Source organism: Erinaceus europaeus, chromosome 8 (genome assembly GCF_950295315.1).
Source record: "Erinaceus europaeus chromosome 8, mEriEur2.1, whole genome shotgun sequence".
In the NCBI taxonomy this organism is placed as follows: domain Eukaryota; kingdom Metazoa; phylum Chordata; class Mammalia; order Eulipotyphla; family Erinaceidae; genus Erinaceus; species Erinaceus europaeus.
In genome coordinates, this window is record NC_080169.1 from 7684237 (window position 1) to 7704083 (window position 19847).

Consider the following 19847-nt stretch of genomic DNA (forward strand, 5'->3'; position numbering starts at 1 on the left):
TTATGCTTTGGTTTTTAACACTTGTGGGAAGTGGAGAGAGAACATCCCTGAATACTAAGCCAGGTGCTAAACCCTGAGGTGGGGGAAATGGCATAGTGATGAAGAGAACAGAAAATGCCCAAGACTCCAGAGTGTTCCAGGCCCTGTGGAGAAATGCAGATAGCAAATGGACAATTTCAGAACTAGTGCACCTGTCACACGTACACACACACACACACACACACACACACAGACTAGAGGTGGTCATGTCCTAGCAGATCTAGGAAGGAGGGTCCTACATGAGGAGAGGGTATGTACAACAGCTCTTTAGGAACTGGAAAGTTTTATAACAAGCTGTTAAAAAAAAAAACTGGCCAATTCACTGCTGCTCAAGTTTCAAGACAGTATGCGTCAAGGGGCCAGGTGGCAGCGCACCTGGTTTAGTGCTCACATTACAGTGCACAAGGACCCAGGTTTGAGCCCTGTCCCCACCTGCAGAAGGAAAGCTTTGCAGTGGAGGGGGTCACTGCAGTGGTGAAACAGTGCTGCGGGTTTTTCTCTGTCTCTCTTCCTCTCTGTCTTTCCTTTTCCTCTCAATTTCTGTCTGTCTCTATCCAATAATAAATATAATTTTTAAAAGACTTTATGGGGTCAAAAATCCCCACTTTCTACTGGTGAAATTTTAGGAAGATCTCAACTCAGCAGGATCTGCAAAAGAAGGGGGTGAATGACTGGGAAGATAACATAATACTTCTGCAAAAGACCTGAGGCTCTGAGTTCCAGGTTCAATCCCCAGCACTTTTCAACTGAATTTGTAGTCAGTATTAAGAGTCAGTATTAAGCAGGGAACAGTTGGGAAAAATAAAAATAAAAGCAGCCAAATAACAGGGACTAGATCCATGGGTGTTGGATTTAATATAATGAACTGATAACATTTTATAGGTATTAGGCTCAAAAAGAATGTGATTGCTTAAATCAGAGAGTAATCCTTAGAAGATACAGCAGCTGACGCCAAGACTAAATGCCAGAAGAGGCATTACAGCTGGTGCTCAGAGCTCAGCACAGCCTGTGCGCTGATGGCCAAGAGCACACAGCCCAACTGCTGCTACGACCATTGAAGGACACAGAGAGACTGGGCTGTGCATGGCAAAGGAAAAGGGAGACCTCCCAGAAGATGCTAATCTCAACTGGAAGCCAAAATATAGTTTCTCCTCTCCTCCTCTCCTCCCTCTATTTGCCAGCTGTGCCTCCATTGACAGGTGGTACATTGCAGATGAGTCTAGGAATTACAGTTGGCAGTTTCCAGCCCAGAATCCCAGAGCAGAGAAATAGAAGAGTAGGCTTGGAGCCCAGATGCAATTGCTGTTTACCCAGTGCAAGCCTCTCAAACCCTTTCAGATTGAGTCTGGAACCTTTCCAAGCTAGAGCTGGACACCAGAAAGCAGAGCTGTCCAGGGTCCTGAAGAGAACAGGAATCATTTAGTGGCTTAAGATTGGAAAGGAGCAAGGGACTGTGACAAAAGTCATTGCTAATTATTCTATTGTTTGTATTAGATTAAATCTTAAACTTGGTTGGTTATCACCATGACCATGACCCATTAATTTCTCCACCTCTCTCTCCATATCTCTCTCTCTCTCTCTCTCTCCATATATATGTATATTTGGGAGGTTAGTGGTGGTGCAGCTGTTGACACATGGGTACAGTTACTCATCTCACCATGATATGTGCCTGCAATACACTCTCACCCCCCAACTTTTATTTTTTTCCGTTACCATTTCATAGTCCCCTTTCTCTATAGGCCTCCTTCTCCCTCTCCCTCTCCCTCTCCCCCCCTCCTTCTTCTTCTTCTTGTCTTCAGAGTTATCACTAGGGCTCAGTTCCAGCACCATGAATTGCTCCTGTTGACCATTTGTTCAATTTTATTGGGTAGGACAGAGAGAAATTGAAAGGGAAGGGGACATAGAAATGGAGAAAGAAAGACAGACATCTGCAGACCTGCATCACTGGGGCTCAAACGGACCCGGGTCTTTGTGCTGGTCCTTCTGCTTAGTACTATGTGTGCTTAACTGGGCATGCCACCACCTCGCTCACTTCCTCTCCCTGCCCTCCTTCCCCGGAATCCTTTGTTTTGATGCAATACACTAAACCTAGCCTAAGTTCTACTTTGTTTTTTCCCTTTTGGTTTTTGTTTCTTAACTTCTACCCATGAGTAAGATCACCCCATATTCCTCCTCCTCTTTCTGACGTATTTCACTTACCATAATGCTTTCAAGCTCTACGATGAGGTGAAGAAGGTGATGTAATTATTCTTAGTGGTGAGCAGTATTCCATCATGTATATATGCTGCTACTTTCTTACTCACTCATCTGTTGTCAGACACCCAGGTTGCTTCTAAGTTTGGAGTTCATTTCTTATGCCATTATCAACCCCAACTGTCCCATTAACTCATGTTCACCAACTACTAGATCCTTCCATCCTTATCAGTCGTTAGGATTCCCCCCCCCCCCGCAGAGTTGCCTTTGTTTTTTGTTTAATCACTTTATTGAGAAAAGGTTAATTCAGAGACTTGTTATTGTTGTGGGGGTACAGTTCCACATCTTCCCCAAGATCTGTGTCAACACACCTCACCCCCCACCAAGCTATCCCCCTCCCAGATTCTTCTTTATAAATGAAGTTGCATGATCTCTCTCTGATCTGTTCAGAAATGGAGGTCCCATACTTGGCTTCTGTAACTCTAACTAGGAAAGTAGGATGTGTCCACAGACCCCTGACCTGTGATCCCTCCAAAATCAGAGTCCACACAGAAAAGGACCATCTACTCCACAGCAGGCTTTCAGTTGCTTGGGATGGCCAATCATCAACCAAGACCCTTCAGGAACTCTCTACAGTTGATACGTGTGTGTGTGTGTGTGTGTGTGTGTGTGTGTGTGTGTGTGTGTGTGAGAGAGAGAGAGAGAAAGAGAGAGAGAGAGAGAAAAAACAAGTACAACCTATTGACTGGGTAGAAAAACAGGTATTTGTGTCCTAAGAGGTCTTTCTGCTACTTATGAAACTAGTCAACATTTCTTGGCTTTTGTCTTCCGATAAAGCAGAAAATGCTCCTGTAAACCCCTCACCTCACCCAACTGTGCCGTTGAAAGCGAACCCACAGTCTGGGGTGTCTTTCCTTCAGCAGCCCTTTCTCTCTGCTCATGCCATCCTCCAGTTTAGTCGTGTGGCACCCAAGAGGCCCATTTACAACTAATTAGATTAGAAGTGTGTTCATCTGGAAAGATATTTGTTGTTCAATAAAGAGAGTGTGAAGAATCACCCTTGTGATTTCCACAAAAACAAAGGTCCTGAGCCTCATTTCACTGAAGGCAGGAAGACAGTTCTCTCTCTCCCTCCCTGACAACCTGAGCTTCTCTCCAAGACATTCTGAATAGTTGAGTTCAAAACCAGCTTCCCATGTCACATGAAAGAGCTCAACTCTGAAAGATTTGAAGAAAAAGCACAAATCTGAAAGCACCCCCCCATCACACCTCTCCCCCTAGAGGAGGAAAAAAAGCAGGGCTTGACTTGCTTTATTGAAAAAGAAGGGGAGGGAGAGAGATCATCAAGACAAGCAATAGATGCTACCCTCCTGCCTCTTTCCCCATCTGTTCTAAAATTATTTCCAAAATATTAAATGCTGCATTTCACTGAACCAGAATTGTATGATGATGGATTAGGGATGAGGGAGAAAGAGGGAAGCCAGTCTGAAATACAATTTCCCAAATGCTGATTTTGCTGGTGAAGACTGTCGCCTACACTATTATAAAATCTTAGCACGACCCCTGGCCGGCTGTTGTCTGTAGGGTAAGTAGGCACAGATTGAATTTCATGCTGTGTCAAGGACAAAATGAATCCTTAATCTGGCTACAGAAAATGCATATTCACTAGAGAGCACTGCACAAAGTGGTTCCAGGCTTTCAGATCCATACATATTTCACTTCTTTCTTTGATTTTGTAGATCAGGCTTTGCTACTCTATTAGCCCACAGACCGTACAGGTAGTATCAAAGCTCTTGCTCCAGCTCTCACTCACCTGCCCAGCTTCCTGCTCTAGAAGTTACCTGTAAGCATAAAGCTTGTGTTAAGAGTGAAAGCAGATTTGCATGATGCATATAAAATGTGGAAATTCTGCCTTCACTACCTTTCTGTGGATGCTAGGCATGTTTAAGGGTTAGAGTGCTCCTTTTTATTTCTTAAACTCAAAAAATGCTGTTTTTGACTAAGATTGGACAAATTACATTTTCTGCTCCTGAGACACCAGGTATGCAGTAGGTTAGAGGTACTTGACAATGAAACAAGAAGTCTCAATTCTAGTTATTTCTCATTTATTCTGTCAGGAAGAGCGTTGGGTTCATATTGGTGGACTACTTATCAAATCAACAGCCTCTTCTTCCTACTCCAGATAAGCCTCTGGGTATTTTAATAGCCAGCAATGTAGGGTGTTATTTGCAGGCTCATTTTCCTGAAAACATCAGTGGGTTTAGTTTTAGTGCCTTCTGCAATCATTAAAAATACAAGCACAAGGACTGGACAGTGGTACATTAGGTAAAGTGTACAAGGACCCAGATTCAAGCCCCTGGTCCCCACATGCAAAGGAGAAACTTGACAAGCCGTGAAGCAGTGCTACAGTTGTCTCTCTTTCCTTCTTTTTCCTACTCTATTTCTTAATTTTCTATAAAATAATAGAGAGAGGGGGGAGGGGAAAAGAAATGGCCAACAGAAACAGTGGAATCTTCATGCAGGCCCGGAGCCCCAGCAATAACCCTGGTGGCCATAAGAAAATAATAGTAGTGTCAGATACTTGTTATGGAAAACTGTCATAGGAAATTACTTTAAGCTCCATATTTCTTATAGGTATTCATAATTATGCAGCCCAAATTCCTGCTTGCCTCACACACTGGAGAGAAATTACCACACAGGGAGGCAGCGTGAGTCAGTAGCCACCTGTGCGTCCAACACACTGCTCAAGCTACAGTGTGAACTCTTGTCCTCTAGTTAATTACACTCATCACTTGGCTTTCCTCGTCCGCAAATGCCGCAGTCATAGAGTGGTCCCCCTAAGACTGTTGTAGCACATGGAAATATTAGAATGGTATATCACTCCGGTTGTGGAAAGAGGGAAACCCACCACTTAAAACCACTCTGGATGGTTGGAGTTGATTCCCACATGTCTTTCATTCATTGGCTCATTCATTTGTCTGCTTCGCTCCCTATCAGTTCCTAGTAGAATTAAGAGAACTAGAGCTACCCAGCTTGGCCTACCCAAATGCTTAGACTTAAGATGACTTAAATCTGGTCTTACTGCTAATGTGTTGAGAGCTGGAGAATGGGGTACAGGTCACAGAGGAAGATCCAGCCAGTCAAGGAAGGTGTCTGAGAGGAAGTCAACATTTAGCTAACAGCAATCCATCCATAGCAACTAATCACTAAAGACAGGAAGGAATGGTGATGGGGCCTGAAGCTCTGTAGGACCCTGTAAGTGGTTAAGGGGTGGCCCTGGACTGAGGAAGTAGATGGTGTCGTGTGGAGAAAAAGAGACCAGTTACTGTGACTTCCCAAACTGGGCCAATCACTGCAGTCACTTAGGGCACTTGCTAAAATTAAGAATCCTAGGGTTTGACCTCCAACCTCCCTGAAGGTAATCTGTATCTTAAAGAAACGGCCCAGGAAGTTGGGTGGTGGTGTACCCAGCTAAAGGCACATGGTACTAAGCATACACAGTACTAAGCACAAGGACACATGTAAGGATCCAGGTTCAAGCCCCTGCTCCCCATCTGTAGGGGAGATGCTTCATGAGCAGTATCTCTCTCCCTCTCCCTCTCCCTCTCCCTCTCTCTCTCTCCCTCCCTCCCTCCCTCCCTCCCTTTCTCCCTTCTCTCCCAGTTCTCCCTCAATTTCTCTGTCCTATGCAATAGAAAAAAATGGCCACCAGGAGGTTTGGGGACAAAAAAGGAAAGGAAAGGAAAGAAAAGCCCCCAGAAGACTTAAGCAATACACTACTCAAGAGGGGAAGTGTGGGGAAGCAGAAACCCTGCAACAGCAGTAATCAGGGACCATCACCTGTGCACAGTGGCTAGATGCAGCCAAGTTCTGTGACAGCTTCCTGATGTTAGATGAAAGCTAAGGAGAAGAAAATGAGGTCATTTGCATTGAGTGAGATAGGAGATGCTGTGTCCATAAATTTGGTCGCTGAGTGCCCGGCGATGGCTTCTCTCTGTTAACCTATGTAGCTTGACTGTGAATTTTGCCTCCATCCAGAGTTCAATTCTAGATATTACCTCTCAAGAGAAGGACAAATTATACCCACTCCCAGGCAAATGGCAACCTGACTGCTTCAAGAATGACCAAACTTTTACAAAATCGAGTTTGATTTTATGATAAGCACTTCTTGTTTGTTCCGACCTTGGGAGAAGTATTGTTTTTTTTTTTTTCTGTTTGTGAAAATAACTACCTCACTGGGTCTACAATAGGATCAATGGCTACCTATCTTGGTGCAAGAGCTAGACAGTTTAAACTTCTGTTTTCTCACTCTCATAAATTTGCCTTCACTTCTCCAGTCCCTCTAAACTGAATGATGGAAGGAACTGAATTTGGAAGAAAAGATCCAACTATGTGATGCATTTTTTCATATAGCAGGGGTCAGTTAGAGAGATCTATCCCTCAACTCATTTGTCAAATAAATAAATCGTGAGCTGAGAACTTCAATAACAAATAATAGAAAAGGGAAAGGGAGACATGAAGGTGAGCTGATGGGTTAAAAAAAAAATTGAGCTGTGGGGAGTTAGGTGGTAGCGCAGCAGGTTAAGCACACGCGTGGCGCAAAGCACAAGGGCCAGCTTAAGGATCCCGGTTCGAGCCCCCGGCTCCCCACCTGCAGGGGAGTCCTTTCATAAGCGGTGAAGCAGGTCTGCAGGTGTCTGTCTTTCTCTCTCCCTTTCTGTCTTCCCCTCCTCTCTCCATTTCTTTCTGTCCTATCCAACAATGATGACATCAGTAACAATAGCAATAATAACTTTAACAACAATGAAACACAATAAGGGTAACAAAAGGGAAAATAAATAACTAAAATTTAAAAAAACAATTAAGCTGTGTTCAGGCACAAGAATGAAAGACTGTTGCTTGCCATACCATCCTCTTTATATGTATGTGCTATACTTTACTAGAATTCTTTACTTGATGACATAGTTACCACCTGGTAAGTTTTGGGGACTAACCAAAGGTCAGAAATTAAATAATGTGAGTTTTCCCTGAAATGTGCTTATTTAGCTCAAGCTAAAGTTTAAATGTGCCTTGAGTCTGTATTATCCCAGGAGCTGAGCAGTCACCACATCTGGTTCTTTGCACACACTCTTCTAAGCTGCTAACTGTGTGTGTGGGGGGGGGGGGATTTGTTACACAGCCATGGATAACTGATCTTCTTAATGTTTTGGATTTTATTGCATGAGACTTTGTTGGTTTTCTTTGTACGTCACTTGATAAATTCAGCACGTGGTGTTGCTAGTGTCCCAACTCTTTTGTCTCTACACTTTAACCTTATTTCTCTCTTACTAATATCATAGTATTTCTTTCAAGATCTTCCTCTCTTTCCATCTCTCTCTCTTCTTCCTCTCCCTCTCTCTCTCCTTCTCTCTCCCTCTCTCCCCCATACTCAATGAATTATAGGACCATGAAGCCTCAATATGTTACTCTTCCCATCACATGTAGCCTTGTAAGAGTTAAGGCTCCCAACTCAGAAAACTAAATTACATGCTTAAAGTTGTCTATGTCAACGTTGAGTTTTGCAAGAAGACTGCTGCCCAGTCTAGCTAATCCTGAGATTTCAGAGGTAGAAGCCAAGAGAACTTTTTCCTCCCCATTCTCCCAGAACTTTGTCTGTAAGAGCCACCGAAAGAGAAACCTTCAGAGAGAGCTGCAGCCTGCACTGTGCTCTGTGGCTGTCTTCACCCAGCATATGTGAAAACAGATGAGGCCATGAGAATATGCAGTGGGGCACCTTTAGAGGTAGCTTTGTAGTCCTACATATAGTTTTTTTTTTATCTACCACCCCCTCCAAAACACTAATTCTGCAAATTTCATAAGTTACATATGATTGCATGAAAGGGAAACAGAGAAGGGAGAGAGAGTGTCGGTTCCCAGGTTGTCAGTGAATTTCTTAATACTTTACTCCAAGCAGTATGTGTGTGGGGGGGGGGGGGGCGGGGGGAGTGGGGCATTTGCAGGCAAACAGGAAACTTTATTGCCAACAATTAGCAAATGCAACTTAGCTGCCTGAGATTTAGCAGGTTAGAGATGAGCAGAAGTTAGATACCAGTGTCCCATTCAAAGCTGTGCTTCCTGATGACTGCAGAATGTCGCTATGTTGCAGACCTCTCCCTTCCTGCTTTCACCAGAACCTTGGTTCAAATCCTGTACTGACAAGTCGCACAGACTCTGAGTCCTGCTCCTCACAGTCTTCCTTGCATCTGCACTGCTCCATATAAGGACTTATCCCATCAGTGGGTAATACAGAAGCTCTCAGCAGTCCAGAGGCAGCATCAGGGGGTGTCATGTAAGGGTCCTTTTCAAGAGTTTAGTCCTAGCCCTTTCATTTATTGCTGCTCTTCTGAGACCAATGTGCTCAGTTTAGTCTTAAGAGGCAATAATCAGGGGGGCGGGCAGTAATGCAGCGGGTCAAGTGCACAAGGACCAGCATAAGGATTCCGGTTCCAGCCCCTGGCTTCCCACCTGCAGGGGGAGTCACTTCAGAGTCGGGGAAGCAGGTCTGCAGGTGTCTCTCTTTCTCTCCCCCTCTCTGTCTTCCCCCCCTCTCTCCATTTCTCTCTGTCCTATCCAAAGACAATGACAGCAATAACAACAACAATAAATAACAAGGGCAACAAAAGGAAAAAAAATAGCCTCCAGGAGCAGTGGATTTGTAGTGCAGGCACCAAGCCCCTGCAATAACCCTGGAGGCAAAAAAAAAAAAAAAAAAAGCAATAATCAGAATCTGAAACTTGATAGGCACTCAAAAAAAAAGTTATTTTTTGGAAAGGAAAGAAGAAGAGAGGAAGGGAAACAAAGTCAAGCCCACAGCAGAGATGTATATTCAGCTGAAACAGTTTCTGTACATTTCATCAGGGAAACTCGATGCTAATTCCGAGACTCACTCTGGCTCAAAATGCACGTGCTATTTGATCGTGAACTCAGCCTCATAAGCAAGTATACTTTCATTTGTAGAATTCATTCACGTAGCAAAGCCTAAAGGCGAGAGACCAAACAATAAAGTCTGTACGGGGAGTCGGGCGGTAGCGCAGCGGGTTAAACACAGGTGGTGCAAAGCACAAGGACCGGCGTAAGGATCCTGGTTCGAGCCCCCGGCTCCCCACCTGTAGGGGAGTCCCTTCACAGGTGGTGAAGCAGGTCTGCAGGTGTCTATCTTTCTCTCCCCCTCTGTCTTCCCCTCCTCTCTTCATCTCTCTCTGTCCTATCCAACAGTGATGACAACAATAATAACTACAACAATAAAACAAGGGCAACAAAAGGGAATAAAATATTTTTAAAAAATTTTTAAGTCTGTATGGTGGTCAGAGAATGTCCATTCGGGTTTCATAATTTGATATTTGAATATGAAAAAAGGAAAGGCATTATTACAGTGACAGGAGGGATATGGGGAGAGTTAGTGTCCTAAGAAGGTGTGAGGTAGCGTTTTTTGGCATTCTGGAATCTAAAGCATCAAGAGGAAAGCCTTACGTCCGCCACCTGCTGGACAGATGTAGTAGCAGCAGACCCACAGACCTGGGCGACCCAAGGTCAACATTGAACTGTTTGTTACCTCTGATTCTGAGACCTTAAGATTCTTGTTCCACTGTCATCAAAACTCCAACCTAAAAGTGTGCTGCTTTGGATAAAGCAACACAATCTGTCTGCTTGAAGGCTTAGTTTCTGGGGAAACAAATGTTAAATACTTCCTTAACTGATCTTTTTCCTATCTTTGTTTCCCATAGTACCTGCTACAGATTCTTCCACATAACATTGTACTATTTGAAAATAATGAATTTCCATTTAATCCTTTTTTTAAGAGCCTTAGAAAAGGAATACGTAGTTCTTCTTCTAGCGTTTGCCCTTCTTCCATAGCCAGTCAACAGCGTCAGGTTGAGCCTGATGTCAAGTTTCGAGACCTCCTTTGAATCTGGAGAGGTGGCAGTCGTTGACTATGTGGGTCATAGTCTGTCTGGAGCCGCAGGGGCAGTTTGGGTCGTCTCTGGCTCCCCAGCGATGGAACATAGCAGCGCACTGGCCATGGCCTGTTCGATAGCGATGGAGGAGGGCCCAATCATAACGTGCCAGGTCAAAGCCGGGTGGACGCTCGCAGGGGTCTGTGAATACGTAGTATAAATTGTCCACAGCCTGGCTGAATGGGGAAGGGCGCAAATGTCAACGGTGAAATAAGTGCCAAGGATATTCCCTTTAGCACTGAGAGATTGACAGAGTCAAGTGAATCTGTGAGTGATGCCAGTGCTCTTCCTTCCCCTCACTTGACATGGCTTTAAGAAACACAAATATAGGCAGCCGAGCAGTGTTTCACCTAGTTAAGTGCACATATTACTAAGTTCAAGCACACGTGCAAGGATCCAGGTTCAAGACCCTGGCTCCCTACCTGCAGGGGGGTCACTTCACAAGCGGTGAAGCAGCTGTGCAGGTGTTTATCTTTCTCTCTCCCCTCTCTGTCCCCCCTTCCTCTCTGATTTCTCTCTATCCTAGCCAATAAAATGGAAAAAGTGACTTCCGGGAGCAGGAGATTCATAGTGCTGGCACTGAGCCACAGTGATAACCCTGGAGGCAAAAAGAAAAAAGGAAAAAAAAAAAGGAAAGGAAAAAAAGAAACAAGAATATAAATTTCTTATTAAAGCCAGAGCATAACTGATTCCCAGATCCAGAGTACTATATTTTTTCATCTTTTTTTGTTGGTATGCATGAGACCCCTTCTGCTTCATTTGGTTTAAATCCCCCCTGCTTAACACTGTTCTATTTACATAACCACTGCATTCTATTTACATAACCACTGTTAACAAGCACCACCCTCCCTCCAGGGCATTGGTGGTTCAGTGATAGGATTCTCGCCTGCTCCACCCCCTCCTTGTCACACTCTGATTTTCACCAGTCACTTTTCTTTCCACCCTCTCTTTGTCACATCCTGTTTCCACCCTACTTGGCAAGTACATATAAAGACAGCATTGTGAGTTTTAGGGTACCTTGAGTTTAGCTTAGCTCATCTTAGATTGTGCTGCGTCCTGCATGAATAAAGAGATACTGCCTACAGCTCAACCATGAGTCCCTGGTCGTCTGTTACCCGCCCGTGAAGCCAGCCCGGCGAAAACAACCTAACCCGGCGAAAACAACATTTTTTTATTGGTGACTTAATATTGATTTACAAAATTACAAGATAACAGGGGTACAACTCTGCACCGGTCCCACCGCCAGAGTTCTGGGTCCCCATTCCCTGTATTGGAAGCTACAGCAGTTCGCCTAAAGCTGTAGATAGGAGTTAACTATTATTTCTGCAACTATCCAGAGTGCTATATTTATTAAATATTCACTAAAAGAAAGAGCCAGTAAACTTTCTGAATGAATGGAAATGTACAAATGGAAAGGTTACACATGTAACTGTGGCATAAAAACACTTTTATGGTCTTCATTAAATCAAAGGAAACTCTAAAATAGTGCAGTAGTGGGTAATGCTCAGTGAGTTTCTGGTGCTCTACAAACTTGAATTGTTTTCTTGGTAAATATTAAGTTTTTCCCACCTTTATCTCTATTTAAGGGACATTTCAGATGAGTTCCCTGAGACTGTAAATGTTCCAGAGGAATAAGCACAGCTGATGAACAAGATCTTGATTTGGCTTTCCTGCCTCAAATAACTTGAGTTTAAAGGACTTAGTATCTTGAGTATGATAATATACATATATTATAACAAAGGACTTAGTATCTTGAGTATGATAATATACATATATTATAACAAAGGACTTAGTATCTTGAGTATGATAATATACATATATTGTAACAAAGGACTTAGTATCCTGAGTATGATAATATACATACATTATAACAAAGGACTTAATATCTTGAGTATAATAACATATATTATAATAAAGGACTTAATATCTTGAGTATGAAGGACTTAATGCCTTGAGTATAATGATATATAATAATATATATTATCATAAAGGACTTAATATCTTAAGTATAATATATATAGCATATATATTATAATAAAAGACTTAATATCTTGAGTATAATAATATATAATATATAGTAATATGTAATAATATATTATATATAATATATATAGTAATATATTATAATAAAGGACTTAATATCTTGAGTATAAAGGACTTAGTATCTTGAGTATAATAATATATATAATATATATATTATAATAAAGGATTTAATATCTTGAGTATAAAGGACTTAATATCTTGAGTATAATAATATTATAATATATATTATAATAAAGGACTTAGTATCTTGAGTATAAGAATATATATTGTAATAAAGGACCTAGTATCTTGAGTATAATAATATATATAATTATATATATTATAATAAAGGACTTAATATCTTGAGTATAAAGGACTTAAACATTCTTTTTTTCCCCTAGAGCCTATAAAACATTTGCTATTAATATTGTTACTTCTCATTGTTCTTTTTCTTCTTCTCCTCCTCCTCCTCCTCCTCCTCCTCCTCTTCCTCGTCTCCCCTCCCCAGGGACTGTGTGCTTGCACTATGAATCCACTGCTCCTGGAGGCCATTTTTTTCCCATGATTGCTGCTGCTGCTGCTGTTGGTGATAAATAGGACAGAGAGAGAAATGGAGAGAGGAGGAGAAGACAGAGAGGGCGAGAGAGAAAGAGAGACACCTGCAGACCTGCTTCACCAGTTGTGAAGTGAACTCCCTGGGGGTGGGGAGCCAGGTGGGGGGGCTCGAACCCAGGATTCCTGTGCCCATCCTTGCTCTTTGTATTATGTGCACTTAACCCATGCACTACCACCTGACCCCTGTTACTTCTCATCTTTATCTACCAGCACTACCACCTGACCCCTGTTACTTCTCATCTTTATCTACCAAATTTATGAAGAAAGAAAAACTATACTGAGACTGCTCAAATCTTTTTCTGTTTTCTGGTAATAAATGTCATTCTTCTTAAAACTGGGGACAATCCTTGTGGAAGCAGACACTACGTGATCCATCCTAAATATATATATTACATAACCCAGGGTTTCTCTTTGCCAATCTGCTTTTCTCATACCTTTGGAGCCTCTCGACTCTCCTGTTGAAGAGATAAGTTGGGCCAGGCGGTGAGATACCAGGTTAAGTGCACACAGTATAGTGCATAAGGATCTGGGTTCAAGCCCCTGGTCCCCACTTGCATGGGAAAACCTCACAAGTGGTAAAGTAGGGCTGCAAGTGTCTCTCTGTCTCTTTCCCTCTCTGTCTCCCCTCTCCTCTCAATTTCTCTCTGTCTCAATGCAATAATAAATAAATTAAATAAAAGGTTAAAAAAAAGTAAGTTAATGTTTAATAGTTCTCTGAGCTAGTCAAAATGGGACTGTGGTAAAACCGTATCTCTCCCAAGAATAAGGAAACCTCACTGTACCACTAAGTAAAATCTAGGACAGCTAGTCAGGGAAACGCGGCGTTGCATTATTTTTGAAGCCGACCAGCCGACCTGGGACTTCCCGGGACTCCTCATGTGCTATCCAAACCCACTCAGATGTCAGCTGTATTTCAGCACCAGTCCCTGTCCATTCCGGTGTAAATCCTGGGTGGAGGTGGTCCTTGAAGCTTCCTAGCAAATCACAAGGATTCCAGAATGGGTCTCATCCAAGTACATCCAAAACCCGTTATTTTCCAGGGTGACTTAGACAGACTGAATTGGCTTAGTCTGTTTGGGAATTCTAGGGATAGAGACTCCAGTTTCTGAAGTGGGGTTGCTTGTCATTTCCTCAGTCGTCCCACCACTCCCACAACAGCTTCACCTTCCCAGCAAAGAGATAAGAAATCTATTGTCAGTCGCTGGTTGGTGGTAACACCCAGGGGAGTCCATAATATACCATGTATGAGGACCTGGGTTCAAGTCCCCAACTCTCATCTGTAGGGAAAAAGCTTCACAAATGGAGTGAAGCAAAGCAGTGCTGCAGGTGTCTCTCCTCTCTGCCTTTCTCCCTCTCCCTCTCTGTTTCTCTATTTCTCAACATTTATGAAAGACAAAATAAAGAAGTAATGAAGAAGAATGCGTTTGGCAAAGGACAGCCCCTCAACATTAAGTTGGAGGACTCGAAGAGCAGGACCAACAGCTTGAAAGCTGGCAGGAGCTGCTTGTTGCTGGCTTTGAAAGTGACTGGGATCCATGTGGATTCAGTCGGTTAGGAAGGATCGTCAGTTTCCCCAATGGATGGGGACTCACGAGATGCACCACGGGAAGGTCGATCCAATGCATCCCAAAGAAGTAATAATAGCCAGGAACAGTGGAGCCATCGTGTAGTGTAGCAATAACACTTGTGGCAAGAGAAAGAGGGAGGGAGGAAGGGAGGTGGGGGAAGGAGGTCACGTAACCCTGATTGAAAAGGAGGGCTGGATGGACTCTGGAGTCCACCATTTCATATACATTATGTTTGTAGAACTAGAAGTAAAAGCCAGATCCCAGCCTTTTCCCTACCTTTCTGTCATCTGACAGAACTTCCATTCCTCCATCATTATTCCAGATTTCAGAGGGCGTCAGGCACTGGCAGCAAAGCTCTTGTCAAACATTTTTTTTTAATTTCCTTAGTGACTTAATATTGATTTACAAAACTATAACAGGGATGTAATTCCTCACTGTTCCCACAACTAGAGTTCTGTATCCATATCTTCTCCATTGGAAGCTGCAGTAGTTCTCCCAAGGTATGTTCTCCCAGATATGGGGTGACTATTCTTTCTATAACTACCTGTCTAAATTTATATATATTTGCCCATTTTTTTCTATGACCCTGCCTTCTCTTCCTCTCTAAGTCACACCTACACCTATGACTACTTCTGAATGTCCTCCCTTTTTTCCTCTTCTCTCTCTGGGTCCTGATGGAGTTGGAGTTCAGAGCTCTCTAATCATCTTCCCCTATCATTTCTCCCCCACTGGAAGTATGGACCAAGATTATTTATGGGGTGCAGAGGTGGGTGATCTGGCTTCTGTAAGTGCTTCTCCACTAGACATAGATGTCGGCAGGTCAATCCATACCCCCCAGCTTGGTCAAATATCTTTCTATGAAAGGGAGATCAATCATCAGTTTCCCAAACCTGGGTTTGTCATTGGGCAAACAACTGAGAGAAAAACAAAAAAAGCTGGGGGTAGGTGAGGGTCAGTGAGTGTTTTGTTTTTCTTGTAACTTTTATGATGTTTTACAGGTTGTAAACTTCCTGCACACAGTTCATAAATACTGCCTGAATCTCAGGAGCTACTTGCTTGCTTGCTATCTTGACTTAACATGTTTTATGAGTTTCATCCATTCTATTTGTTTCCCTGTCTTTTCTGGCAGAACTGAGTATTCTTAAATCCTAGAGCAAACACATTTCATAAACATAAAGATACAGGGACAAAGTGAGATTAAAAAGCAAAGAAAATCTTTGTTGTGGTAGGAGAAATAGAAACCAAAAGTTATGGTAGAGATTTTAGCAGGAAGTGTTAGCTACCTTCTTGTAGAGGGTGAAGGAGCAACAGTCTCTGGAACTGCACAGTCCTCTGCTATAGCAATTAAAAAAGAAACGATTTCATGTGGCTTTGGTCTGGGGGTTAAACAAATGAGTTTATTACACTGCAGGTTATTTATGTATAGCAAAAGAAGCAAAGGGGCAAAGATAGGCAAGTTATGATGGCAGAAGTCATGAGTCTTTATTATGAGTTACCAGTGCTAGGCTACACGTGTTCAGGTGTCAGGAAAAGTGGCTTTCCTTGGGGAGGACAGCTGGCACCGAGCATGCACAGGAAGAAGAGAACTATTTCTGGCAGGCACTCACTTAAAAAACTTCTGACACACCCACAATCCCTTGTGGGTTTGTGTGAGTCTGTAATATACTCACCAGGCAGATGTCAGGGGTATGTTAATTATGTCCCAAAGTCCATTATTCACACTGTGAGCTCTGTTCCCAACACTGTCCCTTACTGAGAGCTTCCTTCCATAAGTGTGTTTCTTCTCCTTGGATGGAGATAAATCATACTTAAGACAGATGTGTCCAAAGAAGTCATCCTTCTCAACCACTCCCCCACCACTTCCAGTCCTGGAAATAGTGCTTAAAATATGAAGGGGGCTGGGAGATGGCGAAATCAGCAGAGCACAGACCTGACCGTGTATGGGCCCCTCGGTTTAGTTCCTAGAACCACATGGGTGCATCGAGTATGACATCACAGGAATTCTATCCATGGTGGGCTGGATCCCTGTTATCTCCCCCACTGTCTCTCATACTATAGAGTTGGGCTGGGGAGACAGCTAGCTAAGCAGTATCTTACTTGTATAAGGCCCTAAGTGCATTTCTTAGCACCACATAAGAAAGCCAAAAAGAAGAATGGGGGGGAGGGGTCTTGGGATTGACGTATGGTTGGAGGAAATAAGTGAGAAACAGGTGGTAAAGAAAGCTCATGGGTCCAGGTGGTGGCACACCTAGTCAACACACACATTGCAATGTGTAGGACCCAAGTTCAAGCCTCCCAATCCCCACTTGCAGGGGGTAAGTTTCATGAGTGGTAAAGCCTAATTAAGTAGGCACCTAGTATTTTTAGATGCTAAACCTGGCAGCCATAATCTAAACACACCAGTCTAGATATGGTGTTTCTTTTCTTTTTTTCTTCTTTGTAAACATTAGACCAGAATAGAGTCTTATTCCAGAAGTCATTTCTAAAAGGAACAGTACATCACCGGCAACATTTCTCTCCATAATTTTAAACAAGCCATAGAAAAATGGTTCAGAAGGGTCCTAGTTTTTCAGCACTGCATTCCAGAAGTCCTGCAACTGGCATCTTTGTAAGAGTTGCAAACGGTCTGCAAACTCCTCTAAAGTACAATCTGTGGGACTGGCAAGGTCGTTTGCCTGGAAGGCTTCTTGCATGGGCAGTGACCCAAGTTTGAATCAGACTCCCACAACATTGGGGAAAGCCTCAGTTCCGCAGTCCCTCTCAAGACAAAAAAAAAAAAAAAAAAGTTGGCCTGGAGTGGTGAAGCCCCTGACAATGAAAACAGAAAAGAAAGCCATGGGCTATGTTGGCTAGATACGCATTTTTGTGGAAAAAGAAACCCCAAAGTTTTCCAAAAAAAACATGAACTTATTGACTTAAAGCACTGCTCTGAATTCAGGGAAGGCATTTTTGTTGATTATTTGGTTACTAATGCTTTTCAAACAACCACTTTTCTGATTATCTAAAATAAGGACATGGGGGGAAAAAATCTCAACAAAATTAAAAGAATGAAAAGTTTACCTATTGACCCTGTACCCCTTCCAAATGTAGAGTGAATACAAACTGTCATGCATTCTGTATCTTTCACAGAAGCTATGAAAATGAAAACTAATTCATACATGATAATGATCTTCGTGAATATTCCAGTGATAGTCTATGAAGAGACTTTAACGGTCAAAAGCCCTGGAAAAAAATTTAAAAAGAGGATAATAGAAACAGAGGACAGTGTCTAAGCAGCAGATAATCTTACTTCTTTTTTATTTAAAAATATTTAATTACTTTTATTTATTTATTGAATAGAGACAAAAATCGAGAGGAAGAAGAGATAGAGTGGAAGAGAGACACCTGCCAACACTTGGCAAAGCTTCCCTCCTGCAGGTGGGGACTGGGAATTCAAACCCAGGTCCTTGCGCATTGTAACATGTGCACTCAGCCAGGCATGCCACTACCCTGCCCAATAATCTTACTTTTTGTTTTTACCTCCAGGGTTATTGCTGGGGCTTGGTGCCTGTACTACGAATCCAATACTCCTAGAGGCTATTTTTTCCCCTTCTGTTGCCCTTGTTGTTTATTGTTGCTGTTATTATTGTTATTGTTATTGCTGTCGTTGTTTGATAGGACAGAGAGAAATGGAGAGAGGAGGGGAAGACAGAGAGGGGGAGAGAAAGAGAGACACCTGCAGACCTGCTTCACCACCTGTGAAGAGACCCCCCTTCAGATGGGGAGCCGGGGGCTTGAACTGTGATCCTTACACTGGTCCTTGCGCTTTGCACCACGTGTGCTTAACCCACGGTGCTACTGCCCAGCCCCTTAGTGTTACTGCTTACAGGAAACATGAACATTTGGATAATCATTATTATTATTATTATTATTATTATTATTATTATTATTTTCAGAAATCCTTTGAGAGTTTACCAACAGCTCTTACTGATGAGTTCAACTGGCCCCAACTCTCTGGTGTTACCGGATTTCTGGAAGATCCCACCAGCAGGTATGTGTGTCTGCAGTCTCAGACATTTGAATAGAACACCGTGAGAGAAAGAACATGGAGATATATATAGATATATATATACATATATATATGTAACTTTAAAAAATTAAATAATAGTTAAAATTAACCGGAGTCTGAAGTCCCAAGAATCATCCTTGACTTGTTTCCCTGAATTTAAGAGTAGAGGCAATTCAAGGCTAGTCTAAGTGACACACAAACCCCACTTTCCTATGTGTGATTTGTTGTGGTATCAAGGCTGGAGCAAAAAAAAAGGGGGGGATGAAAAGGGTGCAAACTTTCTCAAAGACTGTTAAAACTGTTGTGGTTATCACTTGCGACAGATACAGAACTTGGGTCAGGAGTCTGGTGTGGAACTAGTGTCCTTGCAATCTTGTCCTCTTGAAAACCGCTATTAAGGTGCTCGTGAAGATGTTGAAAGAGGTAATGCTTACGAGGCATTATTCACTCTGTGTCAAGTACTATACTGAGTGTTCCCCAGAAATTTTCTTACTTCCTTGTCGGGTAAGTGATACTGTGTTCAGCATTTTGCAACTGATGAACTGAACAGTTAAATGAGCAGGTTATAAAAATTGACCCAAGGTCACATATTAGTAAGTGGTAGGTTCTGTCATTATAACTTCTTGTGTCACATCGTACCAGGAAGAATAATCTAAAAAGGCTTCTGTAGCCCACAGAATCCAACCTTTATGTGCAGGGTTTTGTTTTTTTTTAATTTATTTATTGGGGGATTAATGTTTTACAGTTGACTGTAAATACAATAGTTTGTACATGCATAAAATTTCTTAGTTTTCCATACAACAATACAACCTCTACCGATAAGAGCCATTTCCCCTACATTTAAAGCATTACTGTGGGATAGCTGAACTATGTAAGAACAGGAAAAAAAAAATCCTTGTGAAGATGTGGGACCTTCACAGTTTCAGGTGTTGCTTATGTGACTGCGACCTCTTCCTTTCGTCTGCATATGCTCAGTATTCTTAGGACCCCTTAGCCTCCTGCCCCCCACTTTTAGCTCCTGTTGCCTGTAGTGAAGCTGCTTTTGTCTTTTTCACCTGAAATGCAACCTGTGTTTTAGCCTGCACCTGGTGAAAGAAGCTTTCTGGGAAAGAGTCTTGGCTATCTCTCCACTGTCAACATCAGAATTGAAAAGATATTATTTAAGTGCCCTCCTCCAAATCCAGCTACCTACACACAGAAGTACATCAATGTTTACTAAAGTAAGACTTCCATAACAGTAGCATAAGGAACTATGAATAGGAAATAAACAATTTTATTGTACTTTGGATGGAAGCTTGGATTTATATGTGGATCCTAAAACCTCAGTCACCTTCCTTGACAAACTGTCTTTTGAAGTTGCCAAAGAGG

General features: G+C 42.5%; 1 protein-coding gene across 3 annotated transcripts in view; it reads left to right on the forward strand.

Moving 5' to 3' along the window:
• The window catches only part of AOAH (acyloxyacyl hydrolase), a 231926-nt gene that overhangs the window by 130668 nt on the left and 81411 nt on the right, over window positions 1-19847 (forward strand). For all 3 annotated transcript variants that reach the window (XM_060195860.1, XM_060195862.1, XM_060195861.1), the window contains exon 13: window positions 18367-18461. In XM_060195860.1, coding sequence (XP_060051843.1) covers window positions 18367-18461 — 95 coding nt within the window. The remainder of the gene's footprint in view (window positions 1-18366; window positions 18462-19847) is intronic.